This window comes from Humulus lupulus, chromosome 4, assembly GCF_963169125.1.
Source record: "Humulus lupulus chromosome 4, drHumLupu1.1, whole genome shotgun sequence".
NCBI classification, from domain to species: domain Eukaryota; kingdom Viridiplantae; phylum Streptophyta; class Magnoliopsida; order Rosales; family Cannabaceae; genus Humulus; species Humulus lupulus.
In genome coordinates this window covers 236374452-236395266 of record NC_084796.1, presented here as the reverse complement: position 1 = coordinate 236395266, position 20815 = coordinate 236374452, and the positions used below count along the sequence as shown (strand labels likewise).

At 35.3% G+C, this 20815-nt stretch overlaps 1 protein-coding gene across 1 annotated transcript; it reads left to right on the top strand.

Annotated features, from left to right (window-relative positions):
• The first annotated feature begins 14046 nt into the window (after positions 1-14046).
• LOC133831359 (cytochrome P450 93A3-like) lies at positions 14047-17872 on the top strand. The gene is made up of 2 exons (XM_062261617.1): positions 14047-15215; positions 17038-17872. The coding sequence occupies exons 1-2, from the start codon at positions 14292-14294 to the stop codon at positions 17665-17667; spliced, it is 1554 nt and encodes a 517-aa protein (XP_062117601.1). The 5' UTR covers positions 14047-14291; the 3' UTR covers positions 17668-17872.
• The last annotated feature ends 2943 nt before the right edge of the window (positions 17873-20815 follow it).

Genomic DNA, 20815 nt, shown 5'->3' with positions numbered 1-20815 from the left:
TGTGCCAAAGTGCAGCAATACAATTTGAGTTTTTACATGAAACAGAAGTTGAAGAAGTAAAAATACAATCTGTTTTATTACATGTAGTAGAAGTGCTAAGATGCACAGTAGGCTGATGCAAGGGACGATTGACTCGAGAGGAAGTAGATGGAAGATGACTGGAAGTGGGAAGAGAAAGCTTGTAGAGACCTTGATTAAGAGTGCCCTGCAGAAGGACTTGCCTCATGATCTTGTCAATGACAAAGCAAGAATTAGAATCAAACTCAATAACAACATTATTATCAGCAGAAAATTGAGAGATACTAATGAGATTTTTATGAATGGCAGGGACATGTAAGACTCCTTTTAAAAGAAGGATTTTAGAGCAAGGAAGTGAAAATTTTCCAACTGCTGATATGAAAAGAGAGTCACCATTACCTACTGTCAGCTTTCCCTTTCCTTTGTAGTCAATCTTATCAGTAAGCACAGCAGCATTAGAAGTAACATGATGCGAGGCACCACTGTCAAGGTACCAGTGTGGATCGGCAACAGTCATTGTAGTGGCAAGCATGACTTGTGGTTCCTCCGAAGTTGTCTCAGCCTGGTTCAAACTACTCTCTCCTTGGTAGCTTAGATCAAATCTATGATAGCATTTTAAGGCTGTATGACCAGATCGGCCACATACTTGACAAATAGGGCGATATCCTCCACGATTGTTGTAGTTTCGACCACCTCGGCCCCGATTTGATCCACGTCCACGGCTATGATTGCCTGAATTGTATGGTGGTGAAGGACCCTTTCTGTTAGCGGCAGCATAGTTTGCTGTAGGATTTTGTAGATCCAATGTAGCAATGGAGGATTGTTGTTCAATCCTCATTTCTTGAGTTTGAAGCAAGAACTGAACATCTTGCAGAGTTATAGTTTCTTTAGAGGTTAGAGTAACGATTGCAGAGTCGTACTCACTGCCAAGACCTCCAAGAATGTATAATATCAGCTCATCATCCGTCAGTGGATGGCCAGCAGCCATCAAAGCATCACCAAGACACCTCTTCTTGAGGATGTATTCATCTATAGGGATCGATCCTTTCTTTGTCGATTGAAGCAGACCACGAAGTTGCAGAACTCGTGCACGAGATGTGTTTGAGAAAAGTTGTATGAGAACATTCCATAACTCTGCAGAGGAAGCACATCGTGCAACATGACCAAGCATTCCCTCAGAAATCGAATTGAACAGCCAACTCAGGAGAAACTGATCCAAACGCAGCCAATCAGCCAGTTCTGGATTCGGAATGAGTCGTGAATTAGTTGGATCTGTGATGGTAGCAGGTGGTCTTGCACGAGAAACAGTGAGAAAGCCTTCCAGCTGATGCGCTCGAACAGTGGAGAGAACTTGAGATCGCCAGTAGAAGAAGTTATTGCGATCTAAACGAAGATTGAGAGGGACAATGTGATTTGGAATCACTTGCACAGCAGGAATTGGTGGAGCAGTGGTTGTTGCAGAAGAAGAACCCTCAGGCCTAATACCAGCATCGGAAGAGGACGCCATTGAAGAATGCTTCAAGAACAGGAAATTGACAAAGAAAGGAAAAAAAAAAACCAAGAGTCTGATACCAAGTTGAGAAAGTGATGAAATGAGCTCTGAACTCTCAAGAGTTGTAGATATTATTTATATATGCAGAGAGTAATACAGAAGGCTAATAACAGAATTCAATTAGAGAGAATAAAGAGATCTGTGAAAGAGTAACAAACTCCCTAAACGCACAGCTCACTAACGAAAATAACTAACTTAGCCTAACTGTATTATCAACTTCACTAATATTAACAAAATGGCTACAGATCTTACCTTTGGACGTTCAAGAAATGGTCCTTTTGGTGGGTACAAGAATAACTCCATTTTTGGAATGTTAGAATTTATAATACACTCAAATAACATGAATAAATAATAATCTCCAACACATAATCCAAAATCATGTTATTATAAATGTATATATGAGAAATCCTAAATCATAATTCTATAGAACATTTGCTAAATTAAAGAAGAAGATTAACACAAGAGTGGAAGCACTAACCTGATGTCATTGTTGGAGATTGCATAGAGGGTTTAGATCTTCTTATATAATATGTATCTCTATGAGAGAAGAGTCTCTCTTTTCTTTTCTGTTAATGGGATGACAGACAGAATAGAATAATACATATATATAGGGGACCACAACCCTAATTTATAATTAGTGATTTCCAATTTTTCCCATTATAAAATTAAAAATTCACTTTCTTATTTCTACACATTAAATCCATGAAACTTTAATACCCTATGATATTTATAACATAATTGGTCACTTAATTTTATATCACATTTTATAATAGCATTATACATTATACATATGTACCCATAAAATAGGATTTTAATCGAACAATCTCTCACTTAGGCAACATATGTTTCCTTATAAATGTACAACCTTATGAGCTCAAAATTTGCTATCATATAAAGGTATTCTTTAACAATCTCATCCATCAACCATATCCATATAGGATCAAAGCAGTCTTTTTCATATTATTCATGACTAAACCCATCAATGGTCACATATACAAATATAGTCAAATGACATAGATCAATCATGGATGCGTAGCATGGAAATTACATGCAATGTGAACCAAACATGCCTATTTCCAACTGGTCTTCCTTAAACTTTACTGAGGTCAGAATAACAAAAAACAGAGTGAATGAACTGAAAAACTTCATTTCTGATCAGAAAATAACCAAATACATAAATGTCTGAAATAAACATAAAGCAAATAAAATACAAACTCCCACTAAATCATGATATCCTCACACAATACCACACCCATATGAGCAATGTGCTCATGAAAGACCTTGGGTGGTAATCCTTTTGTGAGCGGATGCGCTATCATGGAGTGTGTCCCAATGTGCTCTATGGATATTTGTCCACTTTGCACTCTTTCTTTCACAACTAGGAACTTTATGTCAATATGCTTTGACTTGGATGAGCTCCTGTTGTTGTTGGAATACAATACTGCTGAATTATTGTCACAAAATAACTTGAGTGGTCTTTCTACATTCTCCAAAATGCGCAGCCCAGTGACAAAGTTTCGCAGCCATATTCCATGATTCGATGCCTCATAGCATGCTACAAATTCTGCTGCCATAGTGGAAGAAGCTACAAGTGTCTGTTTGACACTTTTCCAAGAAATAGCTCCTCCATCTAACATGTAAATATAGCCTGATGTAGACTTTCTCCTATCTTGGCACCCATCGAAATCAGAATCAGAATACCCTACGACCTCCAAATGATCTGATTTCTTATATGTGAGCATGTAACCTTTTGTTCTCTGAAGATACCTCATAACCCTCTTGGCTGCTATCCAATGGTCCATACCAGGGTTGCTTAAATATCTGCCTAACATTCCAACAATGTACGCAATATCCGAACGTGTACAAACTTGAGCATACATCAGACTCCCAACAGCTGATGCATAGGGAATCTTTTGCATTTCTTGAATTTCAAGGTTACTTTTAGGGCACTGACTGAGACTGAATTTGTCTCCTTTAGCAACAGGGGTATCACCTGGTCTACAATCTTGCATGCCAAATCTTTTGAGTACTTTATCGATATAGCTCTTTTGTGATAATCCAAGAATACCTCGAGAACGATCTCGATGTATCTGAATTCCTAATACAAAAGAGGCGTCCCCAAGATCTTTCATCTCAAAATGCTTAGATAGAAATCTCTTGGTTTCGTGCAATAAGCCTATATCATTAGTGGCAAGCAATATGTCATCGACATATAGAACCAGGAATATATACTTACTCCCACTGAACTTGTGATATACACAATCATCAACAACATTTATCTCAAAACCGAATGAGATAATTACTTGGTGAAATTTGTGATACCATTGATGAGAAGCTTGCTCGAGTCCATAGATGGATTTTGTCAATTTGCAAACCATATTCTTTGGGTCTCCCGACACAAAGTTTTTTGGTTGCACCATATAAATTGTCTCGTCAATGTCTCCATTGAGAAACACGGTTTTAACATCCATTTGATGTAGCTCAAGATCAAGGTGAGCAACAAGTGCCATTATTATTCTAAAAGAGTCTTTCGATGAAACTGGAGAGAAAGTCTCTATATAATCAATGCCTTCTTTCTGAGTATAGCCTTTAGCTACAAGATGCGCTTTATACCTCTCCACATTACCATTTGCATCCCTCTTGGTTTTAAATATCCATTTACAACCAATTGGTTTTGCACCGTCTGGTAATGGGACAAGTTCCCAAACTTTATTGTCTTGCATAGACTTATACTCTTCTTTCATGGCATCAATCCACTTTTGAGAGTTAGAACTTTTAATGGCCTGATGAAAATTGATTGGATCATCTTCCATCATTCCATTGTCATCCTCATGTTCTTGAAGAAATACAACATAATCATTTGAAATGGCATTTCTTCTTTCTCTTGTGGACCTTCTTAATGGCTCTAGTTCTTGAGGTTGTTGAGTTTGTTCTTTTGGAACAATTACCTCATCTTGATTTGGGGGTTGTTCAACATTGTATTGTTGAGGTTTTGGATTCATTTCTTGAACAATGACAGGTGTAGAAGCCTAAACATTGTCAAAAATGATAGTAGGAACTGAGTTTGAACTCAATTCCTCCTCAAAAGCAATGTCTCTAACCTTATTTCTCCCCCCAAACTCAACATCCTCAAAAAATGTTGCAGTTCCCGTAAAAAATATTTTTAATTGTGGGATCATAAAACTTATAGCCCCTAGATCGCTCAGAATAACCAATAAAGTAGCTGCTCACTGTTTTGGAGTCCAATTTTTGTTCATGTGGCTTATAAGGCCTTGCCTCAGCTGGACATCCCCAAATGTGAAAGTGTTTTAGACTAGGCTTTCGACCTGCCCAAAGATCATAAGGTGTTTTTGCAACTGCTTTAGTTGGTACTCTATTCAGAATGTAAGCTGCTGTCTTTAATGCTTCTCCCCAGAGGGACTCAGGTAAGGTAGAATGAGCAATCATACTTCTTACCATATCCTTAAGAGTCCTATTGCGTCTTTCAGCAACACCATTCATGCTAGGTGATCCTGGCATGGTGTATTGTGGGACAATACCGCATTCCTCTAGGAATTTAGCAAACGGTCCTGGACGTTGTTTGCCTGAGCCATCATATCTATCGTAGTACTCACCACCACGATCAGATCTTACATTTTTAATCCTTTTGTTGAGTTGATTCTCAACTTCAGCTTTATAAGCTTTGAACACATCCAGTGTGACAGTCAGAATCCCGTGATCCGTAAGGGGAAAGACCGGGTAAGCTGTGCAATCCCACACCGCCTGGGGAAGGTCAAGTGTAATGATTCTAAGACTGTGTAGGTATGGGACTACACAGTTGAAGAGGGCTTAAATGGATTGATGGGTACTACCTATATCAAGAAGATGCATCTTCTTTTCGGTAGCCCATCACTTGAGAACTCCATGGTTAAGCGTGCTTGGCCTGGAGTAATCTAGGGATGGGTGACCTCCTGGGAAGTTTTCCCAGGAAGTGTGCGAGTGAGGACAAAGCACGTTGGAAAGATTTGTCTTGGTTTGTAGGGCTAGTCGTCATTCTAGAAAGCAGCCATAGTGATGTGGGGCGTCACATAATGGTATCAGAGCCTTGACCCAGCCGGAAGTGTGGCCAACGGGGACGTCGGGCCCGTAAGGGGGGGTGATTGTGACAGTCAGAATCCCGTGATCCGTAAGGGGAAAGACCGTAAGGGGGGGTGATTGTGACAGTCAAAATCCCGTGATCCGTAAGGGGAAAGACCGTAAGGGGGGTGATTGTGACAGTCAGAATCCCGTGATTCGTAAGGGGAAAGACCGGGTAAGCTGTGCAATCCCACACCGCCTGGGGAAGGTCAAGTGTAATGATTCTAAGACTGTGTTGGTATGGGACTACACAGTTGAAGAGGGCTTAAATGGATTGATGGGTACTACCTATATCAGGAAGATGCATCTTCTTTTCGGTAGTCCATCACTTGAGAACTCCATGGTTAAGCGTGCTTGGCCTGGAGTAATCTAGGGATGGGTGACCTCCTGGGAAGTTTTCTCAGGAAGTGTGCGAGTGAGGACAAAGCACGCTGGAAAGACTTGTCTTGGTTTGTAGGGCTAGTCGTCATTCTAGAAAGCAGCCATAGTGATGTGGGGCGTCACATCCAGAGACTGGGACTTTTCATGAATGAGATATAGGTACCCATAACGTGAGTAATCGTCTATGAATGATATGAAATATTGTTGACCATTCCATGATGCTGTAGGGAATGGCCCACAAATATCTGTATGAATCAATTCTAAGACATCTGAAGATCTGTTGGCACCTAATCTCATAGTTTTGGTCTATTTTCCCTTGATACAATCGACACAAACATCAAAGTCTGTGAAGTCAAGAGTTTCTAAAATGCCATCAGACACAAGGCGTTCAACTCTACCTTTTGAGATATGACATAAGCACTTATGCCATAATGACGCTGAATTGTCCTTATTTAATTTGCGTTTAGTACCACGTGATTCCACATGCAAGGTTTCATTATAGGATGCAATTGTTTCTAGCAAATAAAGGTTGTCATAAGCATTCAAGTAACCAGTTCCAATAACATTTGAATTTAAAGACAAATTAAACTGATTGTTTCCAAAAGAACAAGAATATCCAAATTTGTCCAACAAAGAAACATAAATTAAATTCCGTCTAAAAGACGGTACAACAAAAGTGTCTTTCAAATCCAAATAAAAACCAATTCCTAACAACAACCTAAAATGCCCAATTGCTTCCACTTCCACCGATTTTCCATCGCCCACGAAGATGTGTCTTTCACCATCACTTGGCTTTTGGAAGCTCAACCCTGCATAGAAACACTTATGTGAGTAGTAGCACCAGAATCTATCCACCAAGTGTTCCTAGGTACTGAAGCTAAATTAACCTCATAACAGACCAAAGTAAGAATCATACCTTTCTTTGCACGCCATGCGTGATACTTGGCACAATCTTTCTTCACATGTCCAGGCTTGGTGCAAAAGTAACAACCTTCTGAATCCTTCTGTTGTTTCTTTTGGGCTGGACCCTTAGCAGCTTCATTCTTAGATTTCCTTTTCTTGCCCTTATCCTTAGAGGCAGTGGCCAAGTGAGCACTTTCAGTTTTGTCCTTTTTTAACCTTTCTTCCTCTTGCACACAGTGAGAAATGAGTTCATTGAGAGTCCATTTCTCCTTTTGACAGTTATAACTAATTTTAAATTGGTTAAACTGTGTAGGAAGCGTTAACAAAACCATAAGCACAAGCACATCATCAGAAAGCTCGATCTTAAGTGTCTTAAGCCTTGAAACAATATGATGCATTTCCATAATGTACTCCCTGACATTTCCTTGACCCTTATACTTCATGGTCATCAAAGAACCTAGAAGTGTTGTCATTTCAACCTTATCATTTTTAGCAAAACGTTCCTCAATTTGTTCAAGGAAATTCTTGGCCTTATTAATCCCTTCGGATTCTGTGCCCCAAAAGGCTTCTGGAATGTTGTGTTTCATAATCACTAAACTCATGCGATTTGAACAATCCCACCTCTCAAAATCCGTTTTCTCATCACGGGTGCTTTCCTTAGTGAGAGGTGCAGGTTGTTCATCCCTTAATGCATGGTCTAAATCCATACATCCCAGAACTATAAGTAAGTTTCTTTTCCAATCCTTGAAATTGGTCCCATTAAGCATAGGAATAGAATTAATATTAGCAGATATTGAGGCAGCAGAAGATGAACTAGCTGAATATAGAACAAAACAAACAAAACAAGCTCACATCAATATGCATAATCAAACAATAAATTCAAAATTTGGTTAATCCCATCTCAAGATACCAAGCACAACATTAATATTAATTCTTTGGACAATAATATTAATTGTAAGCGATACTCTTGTTGTAGCAATCAAACATTGACAATAAATTATGTCAAACAATAAGTCAATCTTTGGACTAACATATTGCTCACACAAAATACCTTATAATTGTCACACATTTATTACCACAGGTGTGTATGAAATTCAACGAAATATTCACTTACTTTTGGGTCAGTTAATATATGCATAAATTACAAACACACAAGCATCTTGATATTTTAAATAAATTAATTTACATAAAAGAGGTCACTTTGGCAACATATTGTTTCAATTAATCTATTCAAAATATTAGACATCCTTAAAAAAAAATTCCAAACACCAATACTTGAATTTAATTGTCACTGGAAAATATAAAAATAATACCAATCATAACAATTGAAAAACAAACCATATATAAAATCACATATTTAACAAATGTATGTTATATGTGTATATATGAAAGCTGCAAGTTGTATGTTAACAACTTGTTAACATGTATATACATATACAACTAAATGAGGAAGAAAACTAATAAGATCAAAGATAATTGCTAGGAGATCTTTACATACATCAGACTAAATGGGGTTTGATGTATACATTATATATATATTTGATAAATGGCTACAGTAGCAATTATATATATATTTGAAGTCAATTATTCAAAACCATGAGTGTAGCCGTGTAAAACAAAAACCATATCATATATATATATATACATATATATATATATTCAAGTTATAAAATATATATAACATCTCCTATTATAAACCCAATCGGAAACAAAGACCTAATATATATAACAAACCTTTATGCATATGCACATGCCGCTGAAAAAAAAAAATTGAAAGCAGAAACTTCTTCCAACATATATATATATATATATGTATATCTGAATCGTGAATTAAAAAAAAATAAATAAAAGATTCAACAGTCTATAATCTAGAAAACATCAAAACCCAAACTTTAATAAATCCACAAATTTCTTAAACAAAACCATCAAATCTTCAATAATTCAAGCAAAGGTGGCTCTGGTACCACTTGTTAGAATTTCTAATACACTCAAATAACATGAATAAATAATAATCTCCAACACATAATCCAAAATCATGTCATTATAAATGTATATATGAGAAATCCTAAATCATAATTCTATAGATCCTTTGCTAAATTAAAGAAGAAGATTAATACAAGAGCGGAAGCACTAACCTGATGCCATTGTTGGAGATTGCATAGAGGGTTTAGATCTTCTTTATATAATATGTATCTCTATGAGAGAAGAGTCTCTCTTTTCTTTTCTGTTAATGGGATGACAGACAGAATAGAATAATACATATATATAGGAGACCACAACCCTAATTTATAATTAGTGATTTCCAATTTTGCCCATTATAAAATTAAAAATTCACTTTCCTGTTTCTACACATTAAATCCATGACACTTTAATACCCTATGTTATTTATAACATAATTGGTCACTTAATTTTATATCACACTTTATAATAGCATTATACATTATACATATGTGCCCATAAAATAGGATTTTAATCCAACGTGGTAGACCACATCAGTATGATTCAAGTGCAAGATCCTTTGGTAGAGGCTTCTCACGTGGTCCTACTCCCCCCACTAAAACAATATGTTAAGTCTGCTTGAAAATTGGGCATACAGTTGTCGTGTATCACTACCGATTTGACAAAGCTTTTGTTACTCCTAAAGCTAGTAGCACCCAACCTCGAGAATATCTCACTGAGCAGGAACTGGAGCATGATCCTCATGCCTATGTTGCAACTTCGGTACCAGATTTTGGTGATGATGGTGAATGGTATGCGGGCACGGGAGCAACGAATCATGTTGCCTATGGTATGGAACACTTGGATTCGGTTGTCCCTTGTAATGGTCATGACACTTTAGCAGTTGGAAATGGTAAGAAACTCTTCATCTCTCATGTTGGTAAATCCACTCTACCTTCCTCTTCTTTATCTTCCTTAAAATTAAACTTTGTTACAAAAGTCCTGCCAAAACTAAAAATCTTGTTGGTGTGTCTAAACTAACCAAAGACAATGATGTGTTTCTTAAGTTTCACAAATCGTGTTGTTTTGTTAAGGACAAGCAAACTAGGAGTGTCATACTCAAAGGGAGAGTTCGAGATGGGTTGTATATGCTTGGAGAGGATCCTAAAAGTCCACAAAGTCATCCTTTGGAGGGCAATTTAGCAACCCAGTCAAAGCCCAAGTCAAAATCATGTTTTCAATCTAATTTAGTTCATGAGTCTTGTATTGATTCTAGTTGTTAAGAGAGTTGTAAACATTTTGTTTTTCACCATTGCAATTGTAATCATTCTTTCATTAATAAAGAACGAAGTTCCATTTCTTGTGCTACTCTCAATCTGACACTTTACTCTTGTTCAATACATCAAGATGTAAATATATGGCTTAATAAATTTGGGCATCCCTCATCTAGAGTATTAAGCAAAATATTTTCTAGTATACCTAACTCTGGGTCTATAAAAAATCGAAAATTTTGTGATGCTTGTCAACGAGAAAAGAGTCATAGATTACCAACTTCATTGTCTTCAAGTAGAGCCCATCAACCCATAGAACGTATTCATACAGATCTATAGGACCCTCTCATGTTGCATCTAAAGAGGGGTACAAATATTATGATCACTTTATAGATGATTATAGCATATGTACTTGGATATTCCCCTTGGTGCTTAAATCTCAAGCTTTTGATGTATTCATTAAGTTTAAAAGCTTGGTGGAAAAACAATTTGGCTTACTGATAAAGAGCATTCAAGCTGACTGGGAAGGAGAGTATAGAGTTTTTGAAAGATACTTGAGGGATCAAGGAATAAAATTTCAGCACCCATGTCTAAGAACACATGAACAAAAATGGCAGGGCACAACGAAAACATAGGCACATTACAAAAAATGGGTCTTACTCTTCTTGCATAGTCGGGTATTGATCTTGTTCATTGGTGGTATGCTTTTCAATGTGCTGTTTATTCCATCAATAGACTGCCAACTCCGGATCTTGATGATATCAGTCCTTATGAATGTCTCTTTGGAAGACAACCTGATTACTTATTTCTCAAGCCTTTTGGGTGCATTTGTTTCCCTCGCATACATCCATACAACAATCATAAGTTGAGTCTTCGATCAGAGCAGTGTATCTTCTTGGGTTACTCACCTCAACACAAGGGATATCTATGTGAAAATGCTGCTGGAAAGATATTCATTGCTTGAAATGTGGTGTTTAATGAAGACAAGTTTTCTACCTCTTCATCTCTCACAAAAAACTCAGGTACAACGTTCTTGTTCCTCTATTCTTCCTATTGCTCACTTTAATACAACACCACTTTTACCAGCCACTAATGTTGTTGTTGACAATGGTGGTATCACGCTCCCTATTGCTGCCCAAGGAGTTAGTCTTTCAGCTGCACATCACACTCCAAATGCGCCTACTGCAGCAGATTTAGTTGACAATGCTACGAATATAGCAGATAATGTGCCAAATGAAAACAACTCTGCAGCTACAGCTCCTATTCCTACTGCAGTTGCTGATGATACTGCAATACAACCTCAACAACTTACATAATCTGGCCCACTTCGTATTCATCCAATGACCACTCATTCACAAAGAGGAATTTATAAACCAGAGTCTTTGCTTCCAACCGAGCCATCCTCTACACATGCTGCCTTAAAAGATCCACATTTGTTTGCCTTAATGCAGGAAGAGTATGATGCTTTGACTAAACAAGGAACTGGGTCCTTAGTTCCTTATGATTCCAATATGAATCTCATTGGAAATAAGTGGATTTTAGAGCAAAGTTGAAGATAGATGGCACACTAGACAGATTCAAATCTTGATTTGTGGCCAAAGGGTACTTACAAACTCCAGGAATAAACTATGAGGACACCTTTAGTCCAGTTGTCAAACCAGCTACGGTACACACTGTTCTAACACTTGTTGTCTCTTAGAATTGGAATGTAAAACAACTGGATGTCAGCAATGCTTTCCTAAATGGCAGCCTAAATGAATTGGTGTATATGCAACAACCACAAGGTTTTATTGATCCTTCAAAGGCCACCTATGTTTGCAAGTTATACAAGGCTCTCTATGGATTGAAACAACCTCCAAGAGCTTAGAATGAGAAGCTAAAACAAACACTTTTTCAATGGGGATTCAGTGTTTCCAAATCTGAACTCCTTATTTTTCTATGGTTCAGGTTCTCAGCTGGTTCTTTTACTTGTGTATGTTGATGTCATTCTAATTACAGGGCCAAATCAACCTCTTATCAACAAACTAATTTCATATTTGAATGCTACGTTTTCTTTGAAAGACTTGGGTTCACTACAATACTTTCTTGGTGTTGAGCATCATAGGAATCAAGTTGGTATGTATTTGTCTCAAACTAAATACATCATTGACTTGCTTGTAATGTTACATTTTGAAGGTGCCAAACCATGTTCTACTCTTACTAGTTCCTCTCACAAGCTTTCCCTTACTGACGGTGCTCCATTTGAGGATATAAATTTGCATAGGAGTACTTTGGGTGCTCTTCAATATCTCACACTAACTAGAAACGATGTGGCCATTATCATAAACAAGCTGAGCCAATTTATTCATGCTCCAATTGTTACTCATTGGGAAGCTTGCAAAAGATTACTTCGGTATTTAAAAGGAACAATTTCTGAGGGCTTGTTACTTTGACCTGCCACTTTAATGACCTTACATGCATACTTGGATGTTGACTGGGCAAGCTTTCCGGATGACAGATGCCCTACTGGAGGTTATGCCATGTTTCTTGGTGGAAGTCTCATCTCTTGGTCGACTAAAAAGCAGCAGGTAGTGGCCCGATCAAGCACTGAAAGTGATTTTCGAGCATTGGCTAATGCAGCAGAAATTCGGTGGTTAGTCTCTTTACTATCTGAGTTGTAAGTAACAATGGCAGGTTGTCCAATTTTATGGGTTGACAATCAAGGTGCTGCTGCTCTGGCTGCTAATCCTGTGTTTCGCGCATGCTGCGAGCACATTGAAATTGATTTTCATTTTGTTAGAGACCAAATTCTAGCTTAACAACTTTCAGTTCGATATATTCCTTCTGTGGATCAAGCAAGTGATATTCTCACCAAATCTCTTCCCATGGACAAATTTTTGTATCTCAAATCCAATCTCAAAGTGGTCTCAACCCCTTTTCGTTTGAGGGGGGATGATAACCATAAATTGTTAGCTGTCCAAACAATTAGTTAAGTGTCTTAATCTTGTTATTAGTTCTTGTTAAGAGTTACACTAGTAGCTAGATTTGTTGTAACCACTTTGCTATTTGTATTTTGTAATTTTATCACTCTATAAATAAAGACAAAGGCACTTAGAAGATTGCTAATTTCAATAGCAATTCTTCAAATTCATTCATTTTGTTCTCTGCTTTCACAAGTTCATTCAGGCTACAATGATTGAGTGTTTTGAGTGAAAGTTGATGAAAAAAATTACCTTTGTTAACATGCAAGAGGGACCTGGATATATGAAAATTAATGGTCGCATAATTAATGGTCACATGCCTTATTGTGCAATGGCGGAGCCACACGGGGGCATGTTGGGGCACATGCCCCTGCTTAAATATTTTAATAATTAATTTTATATGTAATTTACTATTATATCTTTATATAATTAACACTTAATTTCCTATTATTTTCTTTTTACCCACTTAATTTTTTTTATAATTTACTTTTATATATGTAATTTACTATTACACCCTCATTTAAACACTTTAAAAAAAATTAATAGTAAAATCTATAATATGTACTCTATGTCATTTGCTTCTCCCTCTGCAGAATTGTAATTGACTTTATATTAATGTATTATTTTCATATACTTCCACTACAATTGAATCCTGCTCCACCACTGTTACTGTGTACCCAGTTTCTAGGCTCTCTGTCGGCCATTTATAAAATGAAAGTTTGTAATGGAGCTTAGTTACATTATTTTTGTTTTATTTGGTTGGTTTTCAGACTTAAAAAAATATTAAACTAATTAGGATGAATGATGAAATAGTACATAATTAGGATGCATGATGGAATAGTACAAAATTTCACCCGTTCGAGAATTTCCACGCAAGAAAAGGACAACAATGCAATTTGGATAAGCTTTTGTCATTCTAAATCACATAAATTCGAGTAGTAATGTAAATTCAAAAACAAAAGGTAAAAAAACAATATACCAAAATAATTTGACATCAAAACAGCAATTTGAAAAAGTGAAAAAAAAAAATTCTGTTTTTGTTAGACATACAAGAGTGGTTGAGTGCTTTGTACTAACTTGATAGTCCCCATCTCAATAATATAAAACTACCCTCACTTTTGTATCTAAGTACAAGAAAACAGAGTTGCAGCCATGGAAAGTTTCCAAGGCTACACCATACTTTTTCTGGTTTGGCTAGTCTCCACCATGCTTGTTCGAGCCATGTTGAGCAAAAATAGAACCATGGTTCGTCTTCCACCGAGCCCATTCGCTCTTCCAATCATTGGACACCTTCACCTCCTTGGTCCAATACCACACCAAGCTTTCCACAAGCTCTCAAACAGCTATGGACCCTTGATTTATCTCTCTCTTGGCTCTGTTCCCTGTGTTGTGGTTTCCTCCCCTGAAATAGCCAAGCTGTTCCTTAAGACACACGAAGCTTGGTTCTCAAACAGACCCCAGTTGAGTGTCCTTGAACACCTTTCTTATCCCTTAACTGACTTTACCTTTGCACCGCACGGACCTTACTGGAAGTTCATGAAGAAATTGTGCATGTCTCGGCTTCTTGGTGGCCAAACACTTAATCAGCTTCTTCCAGTTAGGAGTGAAGAAATAAAGAGATTCTTGAAGCTGATGGGCAAAAGTGCCGAGTCAAAGGAACCAGTAGAAGTTTGTAAGGAGCTAACTAAGCTTACAAATAATACCATAACAAGAATGATTATGGGGAAAAGGTGTTCTGGCGATGATGATGATAATGGCCGTATTGAAGCTGAGAACATAAAGGAGCTGGTCAAGGAGAGAAACCAACTTGTTGGGAGATTTAATTTGTCCGATTTTTTTTGGTTCTGTAAAACCTGGGATTTGCTAGGATTTGAGAAAAAAGGCAAAGGGTTTCATGAAAAGTTTGACTCTATGATAGAGAAGATCATAACAGAGCACGAAGAAGCTAGGAATGTGAGAAAGGGAAGAGATGACATTCAAAAGGACTTGCTTGATATTTTGCTCGATATAGCAGAAGATGAAGATAACAAGTCAGATATCAGATTAGGGAGAGATAATATTAAGGCATTTATTCTGGTATGTTTCCAAACTCTTACTCATTCATTTAGGGAAATTTGAGGTTTATGATTAACGATGGTTTTAAGTCAAAAAAAAAAAAAAAAAATGCTAGACATTTAAATAATTTCAAAAAAAATGCCAATTCTTTTGACAATATCCAAAATATCTCTTTCATAATTTTTCGCATTTACTTCCTCTTCTCTCTTCCCTCTCTCTCCTTCAACTCATTCCTCTCAATTATCTCTAGAAAAGAATCCATGAGTAAGGTAAAATACAAAAAAACTCAATATAACGGTAAGTATTCCTTACTTAAGACACTAAAATACTACATTTCGAATAGATCTGGACATGATTTTTGGGTTCTTTTTTGCGATTTTTTTTTCAAATCTGAAACTTTGAAATCTGCAAAAAAATCGATGTGGTTCGATGGTGCTCGATCCTAGCTCGATGGGGCCTTCAAAATCAAAATTTTCATGAAAAAATCGATGTTGCTCGATGGTGTTCGATGCGATTCTTGCAAGATACGTAATTTTTCACTGAGTGTCCGTTTGTGGTGATTTTTTTGTTGTTGTATGTGTTTCAAGTTCTAAACTTTGAAAATGTGTATGTGAACATCTAAAGCGTGTAGATCTCAAACAAATACCCAAAATAAAAATAAAAAATCACCCAAAATGGATACCCGAGTGAAAAATTATGTCTCTTACAAGAATTACATCGAACCACCATCAAACAACCATCGAGCAATCATTGAACCACCATCGAGCGATGTCTATTTTTTCATTAAAATCTTGATTTTAAAGGCCCCGTCGAGTTGGCATCGAACACCATCGAGCAACCATCGAGTTGGACATGATTTTTGAGTTATTTTTCAAATCTAAAACTCTGAAATCTGTAGAAAATTGAATTTGCTCGATTGTTGCTCGATGGTACCATCTCGATGGGGCCTTCAAAATCAAGATTTTCATGAAAAAATCGATGTTGCTCGATGGTGGTTTGATGGTTGCTCGATAGTGGTTCGATGATGGTTCGATGGAATTCTTGTAAGAAACATAATTTTTCACTCGGGTGTCCGTTTGGGATGATTTTTTTTATTTTTGGTATTTTTTCATAGATCTATACGTTTTAGATGTTCACGTACACATTTTCAAAGTTTAGAACTTGAAAACATATCAAAACATATCTTGAACATGAGGTATATTTTGCATTTTATATATTTTTTTCAAGATTTACATTTTCCAAATGTGTATATACATATCTCAAATGTGTAGATCTTGAAAAAATACCCAAAATAAAAAAACAATCACCCCAAACGGACACCCGAGTGAAAAATTACGTATCTTACAAGAGTCACATCGAACACCATCGAACCACCATCGAGCAACATTGATTTTTTCATAAAAATCTTGATTTTGAAAGCCCGATCGATCTGGGATCGAGTACCATCGAACTACGTCGATTTTCTGCAGATTTCAAAGTTTCAGATTTGAAAAAAAAAATCGCAAAAAAAATCTAAAAAATTATGCCCAAATCTGTTTGAAATGTAGTATTTTAGATATTGTTAAAAAATTTAGCATTTTTTATTTATTTAGGATACCTCATTTATCATAAAAACTCAAATTTCCCTTCAAGCCTTAGATTCAAGTATTTAAATTCGTAAGGTTATATCAAGTCTTAAATTCAATGACACTTTTGATCTGCAATACCTCAAAATTGATATTAAGGGTAAAAGGTAAAAGACCAATGTGCAATTTAGGCCTTAAATTATCACTGATATATTTCCTTAAATTGAAAGCTTGAAATGCATAATAACAAGCTAGCAAACTAAATTTCACATTTACAGGACATATTTGTAGCTGGTACAGGGACATCTGCCATAACTATAGAATGGGCACTAGCAGAGCTGATAAACCACCCAAACATTATGAAAAAAGCAATAGAAGAAATAGATAGCATAGTTGGGAAAGCCAGACTAGTAGAGGAGTCAGACATTGTTGACCTTCCATATATTCAAGCTATAACAAAAGAGACACTGAGGCTTCACCCAGCTGGGCCACTAATACTCAGAGAATCAACTGAAAACTGCACCATTAATGGATACTATATTCCTAAAAAGACCCGTGTGTATATTAATTCATGGGCTATTGGTAGAGATCTTAAGTATTGGGAAAATCCACTTGAGTTTAAACCAGAGAGGTTCCTAAGTGAAGATGGGAGTGGAATTATCAACCATCTGGATGTGAGGGGACAAAACTTCAATCTTTTGCCGTTTGGGAGTGGAAGAAGAGGGTGTCCCGGAACTTCACTTGCTTTGTTGATCATTCAAACAAGTCTTGCTTGTATGATTCAGTGCTTTGAGTGGAGGATTTTTGAAGGGCTTAATGACAAGGTTGATGTTGAGGAGGGACCTGGGCTCACTCTTGTTAGGGCTCATCCCTTAATTTGTGTTCCAGTTTCTAGGTTCATCCCTTAACTTGTTTGAGGGATCTGTTAATAAGGAAGATTACACAATAATTCCTGAACTGCATTTGGAGATTTACTATTGTAAGTTGCATTTTTTGATAATGTGCATTAGTACTTCTACAAATATTGTTCACAATTTTGTAACAAACATGTACTTTTTTCAGATATTATTAAAATTATTGCTCACAATTAACTCAACCGAAAAAAAATGTGTATTTTTAGAGCAAAATTTTGTAAAATGATGTTTCATTAATTTGATGAGCGGTAAAAAATTATGTCAAAATAATTAATATTAATTTTAAAACAAAGGTGCACAATAATAGCTATTATTAATAATGAATTATTTTTTGTCAGGATTTATTGATAATATGTCCGATGTAACACAAAATATATATTTTTTATAATTAGCTTTGTGAGTCCCTTTATGATAGATAAAAAATGTACAGTAAATAGCACTTGGAGTGGTCATATTTTACCGTATTTTTTAGTTCCCAATCTTTATTTTGTAGTAATTACATCCCAATCTTTATTTTGTAGTAATTAGATCTCAACTTTTGCTTTATGACTCACATAAATCCACAAAATTATATTTTATTAAATAAATCCTATTTTATAAGGGCAAAATAGGATTTAAAAAAATAGCACATATTTTTTTTATCTTTAAACCCTTCTTTCTTACCAAATATTTTATTTTTTTGTAATTGACTAAAATATTTTCTTAAAATATTAAAAAATAATATAAAAAATATTTTATGTCATACCTCCAACATATTTAATATATTGCTTATATAGTAATTAGTTTCCTATTTTTAATAAAAAGGTTTACATATATTAAATTTTACAAGCATGAAAATTATTAAGGGTGCATCTATCTATATCTTAATTTTTTTTCTCACTACATAGATTTCTATTTAAACTCCTCATAAATTGTTAAAAATTATTTCCACCTTTATAATTTATTGCTTAATATTTTTATATGTGTGGAAAGATTTTTTTTTTTTTTACAATTTATGAGGAATTTAAATATGTATTTAGTGAGAAAAAAATGATGTTATTGTTGGGAATAGTGTCATTAAAGCAATTGTAGTTGACAAATGTTATAAATGAAATAAATAATTGAATTGAATTATTATATATATAGACTATGTCCGATATTATGTTGATAATATTAAGTAAATATTAAAAAATTCCAAAGTTCATCTATGTGGTCTTAATCTCATATTGGTATGAGAGGATCAAAATTGAGATAATGAACTTAAAATAATTTGTAGTAAAATAAAGTTATGGAATCTTTAAATTAATTACTGCTAGTACGGTTCACTAGTATTATGAATATAATTGACCTAGATCTGGATCACTAGTACTAGTGTAGTAGGACACTTTAGTGAATGTAATTTATATATAGTGATATATAGAACTGGACCAGGTGTGATTTCTTAATACTTGTTTAAACACCGTTTCGTGGTATTAATCAAATACATCAAACGATGATCTTAATCCTGAGGTTACTATGAACTCCTATATATGTCATCTGATCATTTGATTTATACGTTAAGGTTTGTAAGAATGTTCAGGCGAAGAACAATTATTTTGGGGACTCAATGATATTTATGGCTGGGGACATAGTTTAACAGCTACGGAATCTATACCTTCTTATAGATTAATTGAATAATAGTTCCCTATTGGGTTGACTTTTGGAACTGAAAAAGTTATGAGCGCTCACATCGCAAACTTGTTGTGACACAACCTTCACTAGTAAAGTCAACGGTACACTTGGAACTAGATATTGTTAAAAGGGTAAAATAGTAATTTTATTCCCTTATAATTATGAACCATTAATAAAGGAGTAACGTTATATGTAATGATTATATCAATGGACACTTTGTTCTTTAATAAAGTACTCTGTAAATATATGTTTATAATTATCAAGAGTTCAATCTCATATTTATATTGGAGTAATCATGAGATTAATAAATATGATTATTTAATCAAAGAGCTTTGATTAATAATCTAATATTTATTGGAGTTTGATATTATAGGTCCATAGTTCCCCAGGGTGGCTCTATCAACACCATATCAATGTAAGAGTTGATACAAGGGTAAAAACTGTAATTTGGAAATTCGAGAAGAATTTTATTCTTCGGGCCAAATGTACATATGATAATTGAGGTTGAATAACTAATTTAGAATTGAGAACTTTACAAAAATATGGGCAAAAATAAACTAATTTCTATATTTATGGGCATTAAAGTTATGCCACAAAATATGGTAATTCCAACAAAAAAAAAAGTTTAAAATATGGGAATCCCACAAAATACTATGAACAAAATACCATAAAAAAATACACACTCTCTCTCTCTTACTTTCCTCTTTCTCTCCATCCCTCATGTATTCCTCACTTACTCTCTCCATTTTTCTCACAACAATGGCAGCCAACCATTTTCTCTCACAACAATAGGAGCTATCTCACACCGGCAAATGGACGACGTGTCTCCGGTCATCGCTGACGCCATCTCCGATTCATATTCCTCTTCGCATATTCTTCTTCGTTTTCACGTTCTTCTTCTTTTTTACGTTCTTCTACGTCTTCTTTGTTGTTTTAGATCTGTTTTTTCTTTTCTTTTCAGATTTGGTTTTCTTTTACAAAACTGGTTTTTTTTTCTAAATCTGTCTAAGTAACCAGTTACTGTCATGATTCTGTTTTGTTTTCAGATCTGAGTTTTTTGTAGACTTAGCTGTAACCAGTTACCTTTTTTAATTTCCTTCTTCATGGTTGTTTTTAAATCTGATTTTGGTTTTTAGATCTGGTTTAAGTAACCAGTTACTGTCACGATTTTATTTTATTTTTCAGATTTGAGTTTTTTTGTGGTCCTAGTTGTAACCATTACCTTATTTAATCTCCTTCTTCATGTGTTATTTTTAAATCTGATTTTATTTTTCTAATTTGATTTTCTTTATAAAACTACCTAAGTAACCAGTTACCTTCTTCGATCTTCTTATTCTTAGTTATTTTTATATCTGATTTTGTTTTTCAGATGTAGTTGTTTTTTTTTATTTTTTTTTAAAGATTTGGTTAAGTAACTAGTTACTAATTAATTGTTATTTTGATAGGGGTAACCAGTTACCACCTTCTTCTTCTTCTACTACTACTTCTCAGA